The sequence below is a fragment of the Desmodus rotundus genome, chromosome 5 (assembly GCF_022682495.2).
Source record: "Desmodus rotundus isolate HL8 chromosome 5, HLdesRot8A.1, whole genome shotgun sequence".
Taxonomy (NCBI): Eukaryota; Metazoa; Chordata; class Mammalia; order Chiroptera; family Phyllostomidae; genus Desmodus; species Desmodus rotundus.
Window position 1 is genome coordinate 47,771,267 of NC_071391.1, and position 20,439 is coordinate 47,791,705.

At 42.6% G+C, this 20,439-nt stretch overlaps 1 protein-coding gene and 1 pseudogene across 1 annotated transcript in view; one reads left to right on the plus strand and one right to left on the minus strand.

The window, feature by feature from the left end:
* Positions 1-8,480: 8,480 nt before the first annotated feature.
* The window catches only part of PGM2L1 (phosphoglucomutase 2 like 1), a 50,117-nt gene continuing 38,158 nt past the window's right edge, over positions 8,481-20,439 (minus strand). The window contains exons 11-14 of the mRNA XM_024572662.4: positions 20,057-20,186; positions 19,691-19,880; positions 15,636-15,769; positions 8,481-14,037 (exon numbers count right to left, since the gene is read on the minus strand). Of these exons, the coding sequence (XP_024428430.1) occupies positions 13,935-14,037; positions 15,636-15,769; positions 19,691-19,880; positions 20,057-20,186 (557 nt within the window). The 3' untranslated portion in view covers positions 8,481-13,934. The remainder of the gene's footprint in view (positions 14,038-15,635; positions 15,770-19,690; positions 19,881-20,056; positions 20,187-20,439) is intronic.
* LOC112315990 (large ribosomal subunit protein uL23 pseudogene) lies at positions 19,146-19,623 on the plus strand (annotated as a pseudogene).

The window sequence follows — 20,439 nt, forward strand, 5'->3', positions numbered from 1 at the left end:
ACCTGGCTTCGTGTAATGGAGTCTCCCCAGTTCACTCCACACCAGCCCTGCTGGCCTTTGGCCTTTTCATTTCCTGTTCCTCCCAAGCTCTCCCTGATTCATGTGTAATTTCTGACTAACTCCTGCTCATCCTTTGAGTCATTTCCTCAAGGGCTTTTTATTTGTCTGCAGACTAGGTTTGAATCCCCACATTATTCAAAATCCCCCATATGCTTCCCTTGGTAGCATTGATTACAATTATAATTCCTTACTGCTATAATTAATGGCTGTCTGTTCCACTAGATCACAAGTTTCCTACTAGGAAACTGTTCGACAGGACTGCTAGCAGGATGGCTGGCAATTGTAGGCACTCATTTTAAAAAGTAGAGTAATGGAGCGGAAAGAGCATTTAAAACTGTCCCATCGATCAGTGTCTTCATGAAGGGTCTTCTGTGTGCCAGTCCTCTGTCAAAGCTTCTATACCGTCTATCTTCCTTCCTTCAGAATAAGCCTGTGAGGGGTGTATTTTTCTTTTGCATTTACCACTGAGAAAACCGTTGCCCTTTGAACCTAAGTAATGCCGTGCAGAGTGGTAAATATTGAGCCCAGGGTCTCCAACTCGCAGCTGAGTGCTTGTTCCGTTGCATCTCTACTTCAGGTTGCTCGTTGTCAGTTCCTGGGCCACGTTCAAGGAGAGTTTCTGTGGGACTCACTTCCGCTCACTTCTCCTCAGTTTCCTCCTCTACATTATGAGAGGAATCAAGCTACGGACCAATGTTCCTGAAAGTGTGGTCCACAGTCCATCAGTACCAGAGTCATGGAGGGAAGATGGATGTTCTTAGGAAAAATTCTGATTCCAGAGCCCCAGCCAGACTCATTGAATCAAACTATAGGGAACGGGGGGGACAAGGTCCAGGAATATGCATTTTAACAGGCTCTTGAGGTGATTCTTAAGCATGTCCAAATTGAGAACACTGTTAGTTTTTATTCCAAAGTTCCCTCCAGCTTTGATGGTCATTGCCTCTAACACATTAAATTCAGAGAGTATGTCGTTGTATCTCTATCACCTTTTACAGAGCCTGGAACTCAATACATTTTGAGTGAATGAATATATTTGAATTTGGAAGACAAATTCAAGTCCCTGCTTTATATTTACCAACTGCGATTCCTTGGGAAAATTACTTCACCTCTTTGACCCTTAGAGTTGCCATCTTTAAGATGAAAATAATAACAACAGTCCTCATTCTGGCCCCAAACAGTTGATGTGGAAGATAAGTTAAATCATGTTTTTGAAAGCTCTTGATGCCAATTTGAAGATGATTTCAGCTGAAGAACCACTACAGGTCTCAAGTGAGTACCAACAGGGGATACTTCAGTCCTTCACATTCACAGATGGCTCATTTCCAGCTCTCCCGAGTGCACTGAATAGGGGGTTTATTAAAACACACACACACGGAGAAAAGGGAACCCTAGTGCACTGTTGGTGGGAATGCAGACTGGTGAGGCCACTGTGGAAAACAATATGGAATTTCCTCAGAAAACTAAAAATGGAACTGCCTTTTGACCCAGCAATTCCGCTGCTGGGATTATACCCTAAGAACACTGAAACACCAATCCAAAAGAACCTGTGCACCCCAATGTTCATAGCAGCACAATTTACAATAGCCAAGTACTGGAAGCAACCGAAGTGCCCATCAGCAAACGAGTGGATCCCAAAACTGGTATATTTACACAATGGAATTCTACGCAGCAGAGAGAAAGAAGGAGCTTATACCCTTTGCAACAGCATGGATGAAACTGGAGAGCATTATGCTAAGTGAAATAAGCCAGGAGGTGAGGGACAAATACCATATGATCTCACCTTTAACTGGAACATAATCAATAGAAGAAAAAAGCAAACAAAATATAACCAGAGACGTTGAAGTTAAGAACAATCTAACAATAGCCAGGGTGGGGGGGGGCGGGGACAGTGGGAAGAGGGGATTACAGGAACTACTATAAAGGACACATGGACAAAACCAATGGGGAGGGTGGAGGTGGGGGAGGGAGGTGGGTTCACCTGGGGTGGGGTGGAGGGATGGGGAGAAAAGGCTTACAACTGTAATTGAATAACAATAAAAATTAAAAAAAAACACACACACACACACAAAAATAACCACTACATTTCAAAATCCCATTTCTGTTCAAAGTAGAAAGGGTCCTTCCAAGAAAGTAACATTTTGTAGATGAAATCTGAGGCATTCCCATAGTGCCCCCTGGTGGAGCTTAGAAATCTACCATTCTTGTCACATGTTTGCTGCTTGCTTAGCAGAAATTAATTTATCAATGCATGTATCTGTTCTCCACCTAGACTAGGAGCTTTTTGTGGAGGTTCTCTTTGTCTCCAGAGCCCAGCATTCCTTTGTGCGTGCGCTCATCAACCATTAGGGGCACCCATGATGCTTGGTGCTGTGCTGGGCACCCAGGAACAGAGCAGAGGGTCCAGATGGTCCCTGTCCCTAGAGCCCTCATGGTCAGGTAGCAGAGACAGACAAGTAAATCACCAACAACAGTAGTTATGGGTGCCAGGCAGGGGGAGGTGCAGGGAACTATGGAAGCCACCTTCTTTGGCCCAAACCCAATGATCTGTTTTGAGAAAAACCATGGCACATTAAGGGATGGGAGGATGGGGGAAAATGAATCATAAAATGTAAACAGGAGCCAAATAGAGTTCAGCTTTTATCCTAAGGTCAATGCAAAGCAACTGAACAGCTTTATTTTTTATTTATTTAACACTAAGTCTATATAACAGCTTGTCTGGTAGCGGAGAGAGCGCCAGAGTAGTGCTCTCTCCCGTTGCAACCTCAAACTGTGTCAGACAGATTAGCAACTGAACATTTTTTTTTTATCCTCACCCCAGGACACTTTTTCCATTACTTTCCAGAGAAAGGCAGGGAGAGAGGAAAGTGTTAGGGTGGTTGGTGAGGCGGGCTATAAAAGAAATAACAAAGAGAAGAAAGTGTAAAGAATAAAGTTTTTATTCACTGTCCAAGAAAGGAGAGGGGCGTGGTGTGGAGAGATACACCAGCACTGAGGGGGCTTTGAGCCTTCATTGGATTAGAATTGGATTAAAAAGGTGGGGGTGCTGTGGTGAGGCCCCGGGGCTGCTGGGGGTGTTGTAATAGGAGCTGCATTTTGTTCCAATGTTGTCTTCCTCCTGCGGCTGTAGGGATGGTTAGTTCTGTTCTTGTTTCCAGTAATTTCCAGTCCTGGTGACACAAGCTCAGAAGAGTACAATGGCAGTCGTGTTAGCAAGGTCACAGGCCTGCTCGGCAAATGGTGCCACCATAGCAAATGGCTCTGGTTCTGACCTTTCAGGAGGGAGAGAGAGAAACACCTATGTGAGAGGAAAGCATTGATCAGTTGCCCAGACAGGGACTGAACCTGCTCCCCTTCAGTTATGGGGTGGCGCTCCAACCAACTGAGCCAGCCGGGGCAGCTGTTGGTCAGTTTTAAGCAGAGGAATAATGTGATTCAATTTTTGTTCTTTAAAGATCATTCTGACTGTGGGTAGAACTGAGTGGAGGACACAAGACCAGAGGTAGAAAGGCCAGTTAGGAAGCTGCTGCATAGTTCAGGTGATAAATAAATGTTTGGGTAGGAGGGGCACACAGGGAGTTTAAAATGTATTGGTAAAATTTCGTTTCTTTCCCTGGGTGAGGTATAAAAGTATTTTATCCCTCACATCTTACATTACATTACACAAATTCTGCCCATGTTCCCTGCCCAGATGGGAATAAATCTCTATCTCCCCTCCACTCCCACTTTATTTAGCCTCAGGTCAGTGCTTCCCTGCCCCGTACGGGCCCTCCCCACCCCCAACCCAGCTTCAGCTTCTGACTTTGCTGCCGCCCACCCTGCCTGGAAGCCCTCTAGCCAGTCTCAAGTACTCCTGCTTCCCAGTTTTCACTCACATACTTCCTTTGCTTTGTGTTGAATTTACTCATATGCCATGTGTGCCTCCTCCCCTTTGGTTATTCACAGCCGACTTGCCTTTCAAAAATCAGCTCAAATTCCAATTCAGTTCACTTCAGTTGAACCTTTCTTTCTGAGGGCTTATTACCTGCTTGCCTTGGTTTGGGGCCCTGGAGGTACTGCACAGAGCCAGCCGATTCCAGCCCTGGGAGCTCACGGTTGACTGGCAGGGCCAACGCACAGACCGCATCCTGGCCCTGGCAGTGAGGGAAGTGCTGTGACGGAGGTCCGCAAAGGGAGCTATGGCAGTGCAGAGTGTGGGGACCGCTGCCCTGCTTGTGAGACACTTAGAATAAAATGTTCCCCCAAAGTGCTCATCGAGTCACACCCTACCAGAACAAACTGCTCCATCGAGGCGAGCCCTGACAGAACTGTGGCCGTCATCCGTTGGTCGTTTAAAACAAGGGTCCAGGAGCCACCCTGACTTCGTCTAAGTTTGCTTTTCAGATCGAAAGCCAAGCCACAAACCCCAGAGACAAACTCAATACGTGGTTGGGAAAGTCCCTTTCTGCATCCCATAATAAGTGCTGCACAATCCCAGAATGCTTCACTTTGTTGATGTCTACCTGGACATCAGTGTTCCAGAAAAGGAGAAGCCTGCTAACCTATACACCCTGATTGGTTAACCCCAGCAGCTTCCATGTTCCCAAGCCATCAAAGCCCCTAAGCCCCACTTTTGGGGTGCAGACCCTGGGACCTCTGCAGAGCCTCAATAAATCGGTCTTTTCCTGTATTAGTGTCCCTGGTCTAAATTCTTTTATATCAGGAGACAAGAACCCAAGCATCGGTAACACTTGTTGGGGGAGGGCGGGGGTCGGGGGACAGGCAGAAAAGGCTTTTTGGAAGGGATGATGCTTGAGTTGAGGGTTAAAGGAGCCATCCATCCGCAAAGTGGAGAGGCGTCAAGGAGTGAGCTGCAGGCAGAGTGCCCCCCCCCCCACCCCGTGCTGTTTGTTGTGCTGCCCCCATGACAGGTAGAAATCCCACCTTTAGCTGCTCTGGGCGGGCCAGCACCCCCATTCTAGGATATCATATCAATTCTGGATCCAGCTCCTTGAAAACTGTGCATAGGGCGATCAGGAAGGTGACAGGGACCCAAAACTGACCGTACAAGGAACAGTAGCTGAATTACGCTTATTTAGACTGAGGGGAATTTTTTTTTTTTGAGTGAAAAGAAAATGGACCTTTGTATAACACTGAGTTTCCAAGTGCAACCAAAGGGTAGACGCTGCTGGAGGCAGATTTCAGCTGAACACAGGAAAGAACCCTCTGCTGGCTTTTCTTTAAAAAATCAGCTGGTTGTGGCAGGTTGTCACTGGGGAGTTTCACATACAAATCCCTGTGTGTAGCCGTATTGTAGAAAATGATGAGAGCTGGACAAGATGACCTTCTAGGTTCTTTCCAGGGCTGGATTCTCTCATACCACCTCCCCCACCCTCACCAGCCTCCCTTACAGACCTTCTGTTTAAACCTTCCGCAGCCTTCATGGCCAGCTGACTGGTCTGTCCAAGCTCCACGGCACGGCACCCAGGGCCATCGCTCTCCCGTCTCCACTCACGTCCTACCCGAAACAAAGCAACACCGAACCGCGTGAACCGCGTGTGGTTCTCTGCACACCTTGCTGTGCTCGGTGCTGCAGAAGTCCTCGCCTCTTCCTTTGCCCGGCTGTTGTTGTCCAGCATTCTCCCCGCCACTCTGTTCCGGCACTGCAGTGGGTGTGAGACCAGAGAAGTGGGAGTGTGTGCTGCCTGTCACCTACCAGACCCAGTAAGCAGAGACAGGGGTTGAGTCTCCATGGGCACTTTATTCAGATGGCCAGTGATCTGAGAAGACGGTGGGTATGTACCCTAAAAGGCCATCTTAAATTCCATTTTAAACTGACCCTTTTTCTAAGGAGAAGAGAAGTGTAGGTAAGGGGTTTGGAATCCAGGGAAGAAGTTAATCAGGTGAAAGCTGCAGCATTCTTTCATCTGTGTCCTGGGCGGTCTGAGCACAAGGGCTCAGATCCCATCTCCATTGCTCGCAGTCCTCCTGAGGCACAAGGGTGGAACTGCGCACGGTTTCCTGGAGTCAGGGTGGGTCACACCTTCAGTTCCTGCAACAATAGCTTTTCACATACACTGATAGCTCATTAGCTATTACCTGAAACTAAAATTGTTCCAACATTTGAGTCCCCCCTCAGATATTTGTCACCCTTTGTCTGCACACAACTTCCAAATGGTAAATGTTCCTGCGTCCTGATGCAAGGGATACTGCAGGGGCCTGCCTCCCACTGCCATTTGGAAGGAAGCTGAGGGGCCAAGTCCTTTCCTATCAGTCTCTGGTTCCAGCTAGGAGGCAGGCAGGTGACAACAGACCAGGCTTCTCTCCAGGTACTCTGAATCCCAAGACGGGAGGAATACAGGTGATTTCCCTGGTGGTGCAGGGGCAGTGAGAAAGCTGTCCCGGACAGGCTGTTCCAGCAATGACATGTTGGCTGTGTCTTTTTTCCTACTTACCAGCCTTCTGGAGTACCCTTGGTACCCATGCATTTCCGAGCCAATAAGTATTTATAAAATGAATGAATGAAGCACAGGGATAAAGGTCAAAGGCTAAATTTAAAGCAAATTACATGCAAGGTTGGAATATTTAATGATCAGAACCAGAGGAAAAGAGAGGGAAACAAAGACAAGCAGGAGAATGATCTCATCACTAAAATAAATGAGGAAGTGCTAATTTAGGGAGGGAAGGGAGAATGGTGAATTAAAAAGGTTTTATTGTAACCCCTCCTCCAAGACATCCCCATTTATATGCACAGCAACTCTTCTCCTTTGGGAGTCATAACAGTTCTTTTATTTTTGGTTCAGTTAGCTTCCTGGTTCCTGTTTAGATGGGCCTCAGGCCAGTGGCCTTGCCCTTTACCCTCGGAGACTGTTAAAGACCTTGTCAAATAGCACCACATTCAGTGGCAGCGGGAATCAAAGATGACCTGGGGGCTTCAAACCAGGATACAAAGCCACTAAGAAAAGGACAAGGGTAGAGATGACCCTGAGGTAGCAAGAAGTAGGTAATGCCTGGCTCGCATGAGGATTAATGAGCTTATAAAGCCCCGAAGCTGGTGCTATTACTACCACTACCACGTGCTTCCCGTGTGCAACTGTGCATATGCAGCATCAGGAAGTGAGTGTTTTTCTTCTGCAGCCAGAAACACGAACTCACTCATTCAATAAATATTTACTAGCACCTGCTCTGTGCCATGCACTGTTCTAGGCAGCATTAAAGTAGTGAAAAAGCTACACTCACGGAGACCATGGAGACACATAATACTGTCACTGGACAGAGTCTGACCCTGAGCGTATCTGCCTATAGGGCCAGCTGTAGTGCCTGGGTTCTTGATTTCATATAGCAAAGATTTCACAACACCAGTCCAGCTGACTGGGAGGATACGTTTAGTAAAGCTGCAGACAGTAAAACAAGGAAGAGCTCAGCAAGGAAGAAGCAACGAGAGCGCCTAGGGTTGCCTGCCTTAGCTTTCTGGGAAGTCAGAGAAAAGGGGGCCTTGGGGACAAGTTCAGGGGGTGAGCCTGGGATATAATCTTCCAGCTATTCACTGCCTTGCAGGGGTGTCCAACCCATGGGCCACCCAGGGTGGCTATGAATGTGGCCCAACACAAAATCATAAATTTATTTAAAACCTTTTTTTTTGTTCATCAGTTTTCATTAGTGTTTGTGTATCTAATGTGTGGCCAAGAGACACCACAAGGTTGGACACCCCTGCTGGTTCAGGACACAGGAGCCTGTGAAGAAAGAAGGGGGCCGCTCCCCAGAAGGGGAGCGCAGATTTCTTTGTTTTGAGGCTTTTATCTCTCTCTTGCAGGCAGGAACCTTAGGGTGGGTCTCAGGGCAGGGTTTCAGTAGAAGTCATCAGTGCTCCAGGTGTGCCTTTTCAGGGGCATGGTCTCCACTGATTGGTCAGTGGCAGGGCAAGAGGGTCTTTAGTCACTGCAGCTGGTGCTGGCATCGCCCACCTGGTTTTGGTGCTTTTCTGAGCCTGGAGCTGAAACACAACTGAGGCCAGATGTCATCTCTGGGGAGATGACCTTTTGTATCTGGCTGTGAATTGCTCGGCCAGTGTATTCAGCTGTTGTCTCAGTTTCTCTGTTCTACTTGCCAAAAAATGTCCCTGTCTCCATACCACTTAAATTTATGTGTCCACTTGTTGTGTGTGATGAACAATATTATGTTAGCAGATGCTACGATGGGCAGACAAATGAGTCAACTGAAAGAGAGAAAAACAAGATGGACAGAACTTTAATATGGACTCTTCTGGGACTTCTGATGAGCCAATCAAAAAATGTCAACTGAATAATGAGCTAAAATATTTATTTAGGCTCAATGTAGATTCTAGGGTATGCCACACATACATTTCAAAAGTGTATTCTGTTTGGATAGCAAACTTTATGAACTATATCGTGTCTATGATATAAAAATCACACGGGAATTCATGCTTATGAAGAGACCTGTTTATTACTGATAACATTTCATTTGGCTAAAACCACAAGAAATCCACACACAAGTACTTAAAGTGCAAATTCTCACAGGCAGTATTTATGATACACCCTGATGTTTTCTTAGGGAAAAATGGGAAGATACCGACAGAAACTGTTAAAACAAGGGCACAAATTTGAACTGCTGCTACACAGTCAGGAAAACAAATTCTTAACTGCATGTACGGAATCTGTAATATTCAGTAACGTATACAGAGAGTTCATTTTGGCCTATACGAAGAAGGCCTCACTGTGTATAGATGCAGATTCTTGCTTGAGTGGCTCTTGTAAGATGTATGCTGAATCATAACACTGAACGACGACATACCGAACGGTACCGAGTTCGTTATGACTCACTTGGAAGGCAGCACTAGCAGGCTCAAAATGGCACTTATAGTAGTGATGTTAAGTCTTCACAGACACTTTCTCAGCCTCTTGGCCAACACCTTGCTTTGAGTGTAAAATACTAGGCGTTATACACAATTTCCAAATAGAAAATTTCTTCCTCCAAAGATACTGAATATTTAAGGGCATGTGTGCTTGATAAACATTACTTATTATAAATTTCAGTAATGAGAATTGTTTTAAAAGCTGAATTAGAAAATTACACTTTTGATTGTTCTTCAATGCTTTGCTTCTTTAAAATAAAATCCCTTAATTACTATTATCATCAATTAAGCACTCTCTACCAGCTACTATGCTAGGTGGTGTGGATATGAAAAAATAATAAAGGAAGCTGATAGTCGAGAAGGAGCTTGGTCAAGGAATGCCAGTAAGTTAAAGAGAACAGACTGGCCAAAAGCTCAACTCTGTTCTAAGGTTCATGGTGACATAACTCTTTCAGGTCAGTGTAACTTGGCGTTCGTACTTTCAAAAGGCAGCTTCTAGAGGGCAGGGGATATCCTAGTTCCGTTCTGCGTTTCTGTTAACCACGCTGGAGTCGGGGTGCGTGCGCCCAGGGACCTGCAGCGATGGAGGGGCTGGGGGAGGAAGCTGACGCCAGATGATGAACACGGCGCTCCTTTCTGGCAGCACCCGTTTTGGTGGAGATGGAAGGGATCATTTTAATATCAACATAGTCGTCTTATGGAGAACGCAAACTTCACTTACATTTTTGAGAGGTAACATGACATTTCATGAGTGGTAGGCTGCGTCTGACTTTGCTCTCAGGCCCCTTCGCCTACACATGCTGCTTTGGGGTCAGGCTGGTGGAAAAATTTGGGAAGCAAACTTTAGCTATGTCACCTTACCCTTATCTTGGCTTCCCTCATTCTTGTCTGTTCTCTTTTTTAAGTACATAGTCTTTAATTAATAAAGATAAAAGACGGCTAATGGATGTAACAGGATGATGAACATGTTAAAGCAGCCAGGGCCAATGCTAACTTTGTTTCCGACTGGAGCTGAAGTCCTGCTGTGCACTGAGACAACAGGAGGTTCCCTTCTTTCTACTCAGACTCCTTCTGGCTATGGTCAGATGCTCTGAGGCACAAATACAAAAAAAATATTTCCTTAAATCTTGTGCTTTGGTTGCCCAAAGTACAAGGAAACTGAAAAAAAATGCTAGATCAATTGACCGTTCATTTTGGTTAGTACAATTCTCTCTCATCAGTTTTTAGAGCAATCTTAGAAAACAAGTGAATTTAAAAGGCCACAATAAATTAACACATAGTATCCAGACAGACCACAAAAAGTTATGAAACAGATTTAAAATTACTTCTTACAATGTCTTATTCTCACAATAACAAAATACCCCAAAGTCCACAAACCAGCTTAGTTTATGAATAAGTTTAAAGCACTCTGGAGGATACAGTTAGGACTGATCAGTGAGGTAATATAGGACAATAGCTTTCACAGTAACAAAATGTGGGAGGGCACACAGGGAAAGAGGGAGGTAGAGAAAAAAGGTCATGAAATTAAATTTATCCAAGCTGAATTTGGGTGTTTCAAGCATCATGAACAACAATGGAAAAGATCTGAAAGAAAAACCAATAGCAGCAGCTCAAGAACAATTTCTCCATTAAACTCCAGCTAAGCAATCTTTTTAAGAAATAGGAGGTCTAGTTCCTATATAAAGATATTCCAACGTATCCAATTTCTTAGAAAATTCTCTGAAGTTACTACATCCAAGTAACAATAGTCTATATTTAAAACAAACCCCTCAAATATCCTATGATGCTGTACATTCAAGATGAACAACACTGTTCAAGTCTCAGTTTACCAGATTAAATTACAAATAACATCTAAGCAGGTCTTTGCTGACCACACTCATGCATCTACCACTCAACATATTAAAAAAAAAAAGCTCTCTTGTGAGCTAAATTCTTACAGATACGGAGTGAAATTCAAAAGTTACTTCCAGTGCTCTTTATGACATTTTTGTTCCAACCTGAGTTTAAACAAAAAGGTTTAGAAGAAATCTATAAAAGCCATTTAGTATATCCTTTACTGTTTAAATGTTTTATTCTCTTAGAAATAAAAAATTCAAATAGAAGGCTTCACAATGATTCCTGCCCAAGTTTTTAAATCTTAAACCACTCATGCTGCCTTTTGTCTTGTTAAAGGTCCTCGTTCTCTCCTGTTTTAACCTTGCTGGAGGTGGGGAACAGCTTTATCACATCGCTTCTTATTTAAGTCGTTCAGTAAAGGACCCCGTAATTTAAGATTAATTCAACTATCTCAACAGCTTTCTCCTCTCCAGAGCTAAATAATCCTAATCTTTTTACTTTCCTCAGAGGCTTTATTTTCCATCTATATTTTATTCCCTTTTATTTGGGCTGTATCGCCTAGCCAGTCCCGTCTGATCCTAAGAAACAACATCCCAGAAACTGAATCGGTAAGAGGGGTGCTTTCTCTCACATCTTACAACTTGGCCTCTTTAGTGGTCACTTATCAAAGAAAACAAAAGGTCCGCTAATCACTCACCACCACAACAAATAAACACAAGTCAACCACTTACCCACAGTTTATTCCCTATTTTTAGGGTCATCAGTTGCCCTGGACAAAAAGCATTTCCCTGCCACCTTACTGACCTTTCTATTGTTTGTTTATTTCTACTGTTTATTTCCAACCTACACTTTAATCTGGCCCCACTAATTCTTCCCTTTGCCCCAGAGCTCTTGATAATCCCAGTTTTGATCTGCACACTCCTTGAGAATGCATCAATTTCCATGATATTGCTCATAAAGAAAAGAATAAACACTGCACAGCCCCAGGCTGAGACCTACTGGCCAGCGCTTCTGTTTGTCCGGGTTGGCTCGGGCTCCTGAATTATCCTGTTGGGCAAGTGTACACCCACTGTATTGAGTTCATGTTAAATATCGCACTCAGCCAGGCCTGAGAGCTTGGCTAGAATCAAACAATTCCCTCAATCTATACACTACGGGAACACTTGTATAATTTTGTTAATTTTAACTTTGGATGTTTCAATTTTTGAGGTAAGAATCCAAGCTTTAATAGCTTTTCGCCTTGATTAAGACAACTTAGATGTTGCATTATATTAAAGCACTCCAATAAAACTGTTCTTTTTATAATAATAGAATGACAATTATAACATGGCTTTAGGGGATTATAAATGGGCTATTGTATCATTTTAACTCCACTTTGTCCTTCAGTCAATGAAAAACAGACACTGAAACCAAATATACATATTTTCCATACATATAGCATTGCTCATACCACTTTGTAGAATATAGGCCATTTTCCTAAGTTACAGTCTACATTCCTAAAAGCAAATAAAGCAAAAAAATTCTACACATTTCTTCGAGTGCAAAGCCTTTGAAAACAAATTCATTTAGAAATACGGTGCTCTACGTTTAGCTAGCTGCCTATTATCCACAGTCATATAAGACCCCTCTGTAAGAAAGGAAGAAATTAACAACAGTGGCAATACAATAATTTGAAAATTACATATGGATTATATGGTTTCAACCAAATGTTAGCCGGTAGCTACAACAAACCAAACCATGATTTACTAAGTATGTCAATCAGTTCAAATTTTGTATCATCCTTTTGTTTTAGGAAACTTTTTTAGGAAATACATTCTTACCAGTTATTGTCCATAGGCAATGTGTTTAGATAATTGTGCTCAAGGCCTTGTTACTGTTTCCTCTGAAGTATACCACACGTGTTTAAGCGTTCTGTGAGCTATCCATACACCAGGGTCTACTTTAAGGAGATTAACAGAGCTTCTCCACTGGCTTTCTTAGAAGACTGCAGAATTAACCAGTGCCCTTCCAATTTTTTTCCACATTAGAAAAGGTAAATAGTTACTCTTGTGATTGGAAATTCTACGGAAGCCAGCAAGATATTAGGATAAACTGGACTGTAGCTTTAGTGTTTCATAGTATCTGAATGTTTTATTTCTCAGTAAAATTAGCATTACTTCATCTGATAAAGGAATAAATCTACTTACAAAAATTAATTCAGGAGTTAGGCTTTTAAATACATTCAGAGCTCCTGTCTCAGTTCAGATTTTTTTCTTTACTCAAAGGCTATGATAACTGACCCCTTAATTCTAACATGAAGATGCCTAACTACAGTTATACTGAGCCTACTTTCATTAAGATTTTTATATACATTCATGAGATTTTGATGTCAGCAGACCTTTTTAATACAGAGGGAAAGCACCTGTATAGTCTGGAAGGCTTTCCTTAGCTGTCTGCGAACTAACGATTGGATGCTGTGCAGTGCGGGAGCGCTGGCTCCGCTCACGCCACCCCGAGAAGGCACGAGAGATCTGACAGGACAAAGCTCCCAGGAGTGTGGCCACTACTGTTTTCTGCTCAGTGCACACTGGAACTGCAAATACAGAAACAGATTTACACGGCACCCAGAGCACCTGACACAGAAGAGCTACAACGAACCAATTTGTAACATCCGTTCTAAGCTAGAAATGCTAAAGACCCTATTTCCAATACTCTAATTTGTAAGTCAATACCTATGATGTAACACTGGCACTTTCCCACGGTATTCTGAGAGCACTGCTGTTTTCTTGCCAATTTTATGAGATAATTTCCTTAACTAATTCTACAATTATATAACTGCCTATTTAAAATATCCATGCTGTACACAATTACAAGAATATGGAACTAAGCTCACTTAATCACACTTGAACAAGAAAACTCACTTTTGCACTGTTTTGTTTCTGTTTAAGGAAGAAGGATGTGTTATTATAATACTTTTAATGTAATACTTTTGTTCGAGAATATGAAAAAATTTGAATCATTTTCTCTCCAGACCATTTCATTTCAAAGTTATACCGTTTGTTTAGTCAGCCAACCAAAAAGAAAGAAAAGAAAAGTGAACAGACACTCGGCCAGAGGAGAGAGAGGGAGAATTCTAACTCGAGCTCAACGCGTGGAGTTCCGGGCCGTCCCGTCCGTCTGCCAGCACAGAGTAACGACAGACCCGTGTCCACTAGACAGAACGCCAGGTCAGTCCATTTTTACTGGGCTCAAGAAAATTCTCAATCAAGGCTTCAATGAGTTTCTTCAACTCCTCTTCTAGTAGGGTGGTGTCACTAAGCAAAAAGATTAAGAGTTTTAGAAGTCTTGATTTTCAGAGCCTTAAAATTTTAATTGTTACAACTTTTAAAGAAGGCATATACTTGATGGAATGACTAACCAATTGGTAAACAAAAGAGATTCACTCATTTAAAACAAAACAAGACCAAAGAGGGAAAACATCACACAAAGAAATAGCACAAACTGAAGTTGAACTGCATTAGGAGGAGATCCTTGTACAGGCCACATGGATGAGTTACAGTATTTCTAAGGATTCCTCCTGGTTGAGGCGATTTAATGACTTAGAACACCGATTCCAGGTACTGAGAGAAATGGCTTCCTGAAATACTTGTGCAGATATTATGGGATGGCACGGCATGTCTTTCAGGTGGCAAAGTGTGACTAAAGGAATGAGATGTTTAAAAAATAAATGTACACTTAGCTGTATGCCCTTCAGAGTTATCACCTGAAGAGCTGCTCCTGCTCAAAACATTTCCAGAAAAGTCTCTTTTCAACTGCCTTCAGTTATTTTACATGCTACCCAACAAATTAGTTTTTATTACTTGTATAATCATCTTCTATTTTAAACCAAATATAGCAGCATTACCCAATTTGTTTTACTTTAAACTCTGCTCTTCCCCGCCCCCCAAAGGAAATACAAAGATTTAGAAAACTCCAAAATGACATACCTAGTAGGCAATTCCAAAAAATCTTCCCCAAAATATATTGATCAATGACAACACTACCGGAGGTACTACTTTTCATAAGTTTAAATAGCCTTTGAATATGTTTATTACAGTGAAGTTATTTATGCACATACTCTTAAAAGGAAATATGTTGGGCAGATCAAGTCATATCATAGCAGATGTAGAAAATGGGTACTTGGCAATAAATAAATTATCTGTTGATCATTTCTTTATGTTCATCATTAAGGCTCAGAGAGCCTTTTCAGGACTACGCATTTACCAAAATTTTAAAATTCAATTCCCAAACAGTACAGCTGCTTTGGAAAATTGTTTGGCAGTTTCTCAAAAGGTTGAATACAGAACTACCATATAACCCACAATTCTATTCTTGGACACATACCCAAGAGGAATGAAAACATACGTCCACACAAAAACTTGCATGCAAACTTTCTGCAGCACCATTATTAATAGCCCCTCGGTGGAAATAACCCAAATGTTCATCACCTGATCAATGGATGAAAATGTGGTTTATCCATACAGTGGAATAATATTGGGCCACGAAAACCATTTTTTAAAAGAAAGGAGTAAAGTACTGATTCATGCTACAACATGGACAAATGCATCATGCTAAGTAGGAGACGCCAGTCACATAGCACCACATACTGTGTGACTTCACATCTACAATGGCAGGTAGTCACTTGGTGGTTGCCTCGGGCTGGGAGGAAGGGGGATGGGAAGTGACTGCTCATGGGTGTGGGGTTTCCTTTTGGGGTGATGAAAACGTTCTAAAATTGATTTTAGTGACGCCTGCACAACTCTGAATACACTAAAACCCACTGAATTGTACACTTTAGTGGGTGAACTCTTTGGTATGTGAATTACAGCTTAATACGACTTTTACATATGATATTTAAAAAGTCAGTCCTCACCTCTGGTCAGGTGATGCGCACATCTCTGCATAATACTTTATCTTCGGTTCTGTCCCACTTGTCCGAAGAGTAGCAACACAGCCGTTTTGGAAAGTAAATGTAATCATCTGGCTGTTCTTACTCACAGGCAGCACCTACGCGCAAGGGTGATGATGGCTTAATCACACCTGGTAACTTTTTCACTTTCAAGAGTTTTAAAATACGTTACACTCATATGTGGTATTTAAAGTAGCTAAATTCATAGGAACAGAAAGTGAAAGGGGGGTGCCAAGGGCTGAAGGAAGTGACAAAGGGGAGTTGTTCATGGGTGGAGGGAGAGCTTCAGGGCGGCACCATGAAAAGGCTCTGGGGGTCTGCGCGGCAATGTGAACATAGTTACCACGGCTGAACTGTGTGCTGAAACTGCTTAAGTTGGTAGTTTTAGGTTTCATTTTTAATTGTTTACCACAATTAAAATTAAAAAATTTTAAAGAATTGTAAAAGACCAAATAAGGTCATATACATAATTCACAAATATGCCACTTACTGGGCATTATAATAGCATGTGCATTGGGCTACATACTTTACAGAGATGGTCTCTGGGCTTCAGCGATAACCCCGCAAACTAAGTATTACTGCCAACTTACGGGCAAGGCCCGAAGAGAGCAAACGCCCTGCTCAAGGTCATCGTCCGCCAAGTGGCAGAGCAAAACGTCGAAGCCAGGTCTACCTATATCAAAGGCTACACTGCCTCCACATTTGCCAAGTGCTTTACAATTTTAAAGTACTTTCACAGTTTATTACCATATTTCACCGTGTATCATGTGCTCCCGTGGTTTTGTGCACATTATACATGGGATTATTATACCCATGGAATGTAATCATTATACCCATGTATAACGTCCACCCTATGTTTCCCTCAAAAATTTGGGCAAAAAAGTGTGCATTACACATGGCAAAATATGGTAATAGTCACCAAAACAGAGTTCACATATCCTGCAGGACAGACAAAATAATTAACTGTGGTGCAAAAATGTTTAAAATATTTTTTACTGAAAAATTTTTTTAACAAAGAAACGAAGGTTTACTGACAGTAAAGATATGGACTAACACTGGTACTCTGCCTAGACCACAGATGAGTCTGTGAAGTCATCTCAAGGGAGCTGTGGGGTTTGTACTGAAACAGAGGGGTTGACAGTGGTACCTTTCCTCAGCTGTCCTAGCCTGGTCCTTGCTCGGTCAGTGCCACTACCATATTCTAAGAGAACTTCCTCCCCCGCTTTTTACTCATAGAACATCAACGAGCAGGTCCCGTCTGTTCTATCCTTGACTTACCTAAACTTTGTGCAATTCTCTCCATCACTGCTGCTGCTGTAATCAAGTTCAGGCACCCATTATCTCTCGTCTCAGTCACTGAAACAGCACACTAACTGATCCGCACATGCCATTCTTCCTCGTGCCCCATACTCTCGAGAACTACTTGTGGTTCTTTAAAGGAGAATGTGCCTTCTCGCCTCCAGACCCAGCACTTGCTGCTCCCTTCGCCTGGAACACCCTCTGTTCCTCCTACACTTGGATAACTCCTGCTCCTACTCTGCAACTCAGCTCATAGAAGTCCTCCAGAAAGTCTTCCATAAGCCCCTGAATCTGAGTAGGGGCCCTTCCTATGCCCTTCCATGGCACCCTATGCACCCTGGGGTGGCACTTATCAGTTTGTGGGGTAATCGCTGCTTACTTGTTCATTTCCCCAGGGGACTCCTGAGTGCAGAAACAGCACCCCAGTGTGCCTGTGCCTGCGGCACAGAAGGGTTTTGATACATGCCTGTTGCACCCACAGATGAATGCCAATCTGAGGTGTGGAGAAGAATGAACTCAGGAAGTCTTTGACACTTACTGTATGACCTTAGGGGAGTAACTATATCTATACTACCTGCCTTAAAAAACTGTCATAAGCATCAGTGAAGAACAGATAGAAAAGCCCTTTGAATGACAAATATACACTTTAAAGGGACTTAAGAAGGGAAAAGCAGAATACAAGAACTACTCCAAGCACAACAGCAACAATAGAAAAATAAGAAGCAAAAAAAAAAAATTGGTTCTTTTCTTCGAGTAGTTTACAAAGACACAAAAACAGATACCCACACACGTGCACCAAATACCGATGACTGGGAATCAATATTTGTTGACCGCGTGAATATACACAAAGGAAGTGTGGGCAGTCTTCTCCCCGGGAGGCTACAGACTTCCCCAAACATATCGCGCCCTAGAATCCTGAGTGAATACCAGGATGTTATAAATGATAACTTAGGCTAAATATGACCACCAATCCATGGCATTTAAATATTTGTTGAGCACCTACCACGTAGGCAGGACATTTGAGAGGCCTAAAGGTACATATATCAGAAATGGATCTGCCACGTAAAACACAGATAACATAAGATAGCAAGTGATGAATGACAAGAGGAAGCTGCAATATGTAATGAAAACTCAAGAGAAAGATATCCACTTATGGGACCTGGAGGATATGGGGAGGTGACATTTGCCTTAAGTCTTGAATAATGGCTAAGGTGTGGACCTGCGACAGTAGGAAGAAAAGGTAGAGTGGGAAAATAGTTTAAGCAAAATTAGAGAAATTTAAAAATATATATGTATGAGAAATTATAAACTGTTTTATTTGGCTGGAGGTATAAGGGAATAAAAGTTGGAAAAGGGAGATTACAACCAGAAAGATGTGTAGCTTCAAAATTATAGCCTTTTAGGCTTTATTTTCAATATTATTTATTTAGGCCAGACCAATGTGGCTCCGTTGGGCATCGTCCTACAAAGCAAAAGGTTGCTAGTTCGATTCCAGGTCAGGGCACATGCCTGGGTTGTGGCCTAGTCCCTGGGTGGGGTGTGTGCCAGGGGCAACCAACTGATGTTCTTCTCTGTCCCTTTCTTCCTTCCTTCCCTTCTCTTTAAAAAATAAATTAAAAAAAATCTAACCCCCCCCCACATTATTTATCTAGCATCATCACACATTCTCCCCCCGTCCTTCCCTTTTTCTTTCTGTCTGCTTTTCTCATTCTTTTTCTCATCTCTCTACCCAAAGAGGGTAGCACTCACTTGGGGAGTGATAAGACAGAATCAGAGTCAGAGAGCCAGTGAGCGGACTTACAACAGCTCTGGAGAAAAACAATGGATCGTAGTTTCAAGAAACTAATAGGCTTGAACTTCCTCTATTTCATCATAGTATGAATTATTAAAAACTGTGAAAAAGACCTGGCTGGTGTGGCTCAGGGGACTGAGTGCCGGCCTGTGAACCAAAGGGTTGCTGGTTTGATTTCCAGTTGGGGCACAAGCCTGGATTCCAGGCCAGGTCTCCCGTAGGGGGCGTGAGAGAGGCAACCACACACTGTTTCTCTCCCTCTCTTTTTCCCTCCCTTCCCCTCTCTCTAAAAGTAAATAAATAAAATCTTTAAGAAAAATAAAATAAAAACTTTAAAAAACCTTTTAAAAAATATTCTTAAAAAGGTACTTACTGCTTTTTTCATGAAGACGGCACCCAAAGAGAAGAAGGAAGCCCCTGCCCCTCCCAAAGCCAAAGCCAAGGCAAAGGCTTTGAAGGCAAAGAAAGCAGTGCTAAAAGGCATCCACAGCCACAAAAAAAAGAAGATCTGCATGTCACCCACCTTCAGGAGGCCTAAGACACTGCGGCTCCGAAGGCAGCCTAAATATCCTCGGAAGAGCGCCCCCAGGAGAAACAAGCTTGACCACTACGCCATCATCAAGTTCCCCCTGACTACTGAGTCAGCCATGAAGAAGATAGAAGACAATACACTTGTGTTCACTGTGGATGTCAAGGCCAACAAGCACCAGATCAAACAGGCTGTGAAGAAGCTGTATGATATTGATGTGGCCAAGGTCAACCCCCTGATCAGGCCTGATGGGGAGAAGAAGGCATATATATGTTCGACTGGCTCCAGACTATGATGCTTTGCATGTTGCCAACAAAATTGGGGTCATCTAAACTGAGTCCAGCTGACTAATTCTAAATATAAAAAGTTTATACTAAAAAAAAAAAAAAAGGTACTTACTGATTTCTTATTAGGCTGGCTGCTGTCATATCCAGTGGTAATGTCTCGTACATGCAATATAGCAAATGTTCCACAAAATTTTGGATATTCTTTTGGAGAATCAAAATTGCGAAGCCTTTCAAATATACTTTTGATGGTGGTTGGATCATAACACAAGAAATATGAAGTTTTTGAAATGTGATAACCATACCTGCACAAAGATTTAAGGAGTTCAAATCAGATTCCTGATAACTCTTTAGAAAAGTACATATTACAGAGAAACCAATTATAGAATTATGTAGAAAGTAGCAGTCCTTTATTCAGACAATTTTAGTACCTTTTAAAAAGGACTGACTGTTCCTCAAAAACATACTCAGTGGGACTTACTTTTCATAAACTTTAGTAAGTTGCTGATTCAATGTTACATTCATGGTTTCCAGGTAAGATGCCATCTCAGCAACAACAACGGCTGCACTCACCCCATCCTTATCCAGAACTGCAGTTCCGCACAGAAAACCTGGGAATTAAAAAAGAAGAAAACGTAAGCCTGCAATAATTTCCATAGTTTTACATTTCTCCAGAAGGAGCAATGGATTAAAAACCTAATAATAAATGAAACCCATTGATACTGAAGGTATAAGGGGACCTTTAGGTGTTTTTCTGTTTCTGATGAGAAATGAATCTACACATTTCTGAATGCTCTGTGGTTTTCACCACAACTCAGAATACAAAACCAGAAGACAAAAATTCCTCTCCATAGAATTACTATA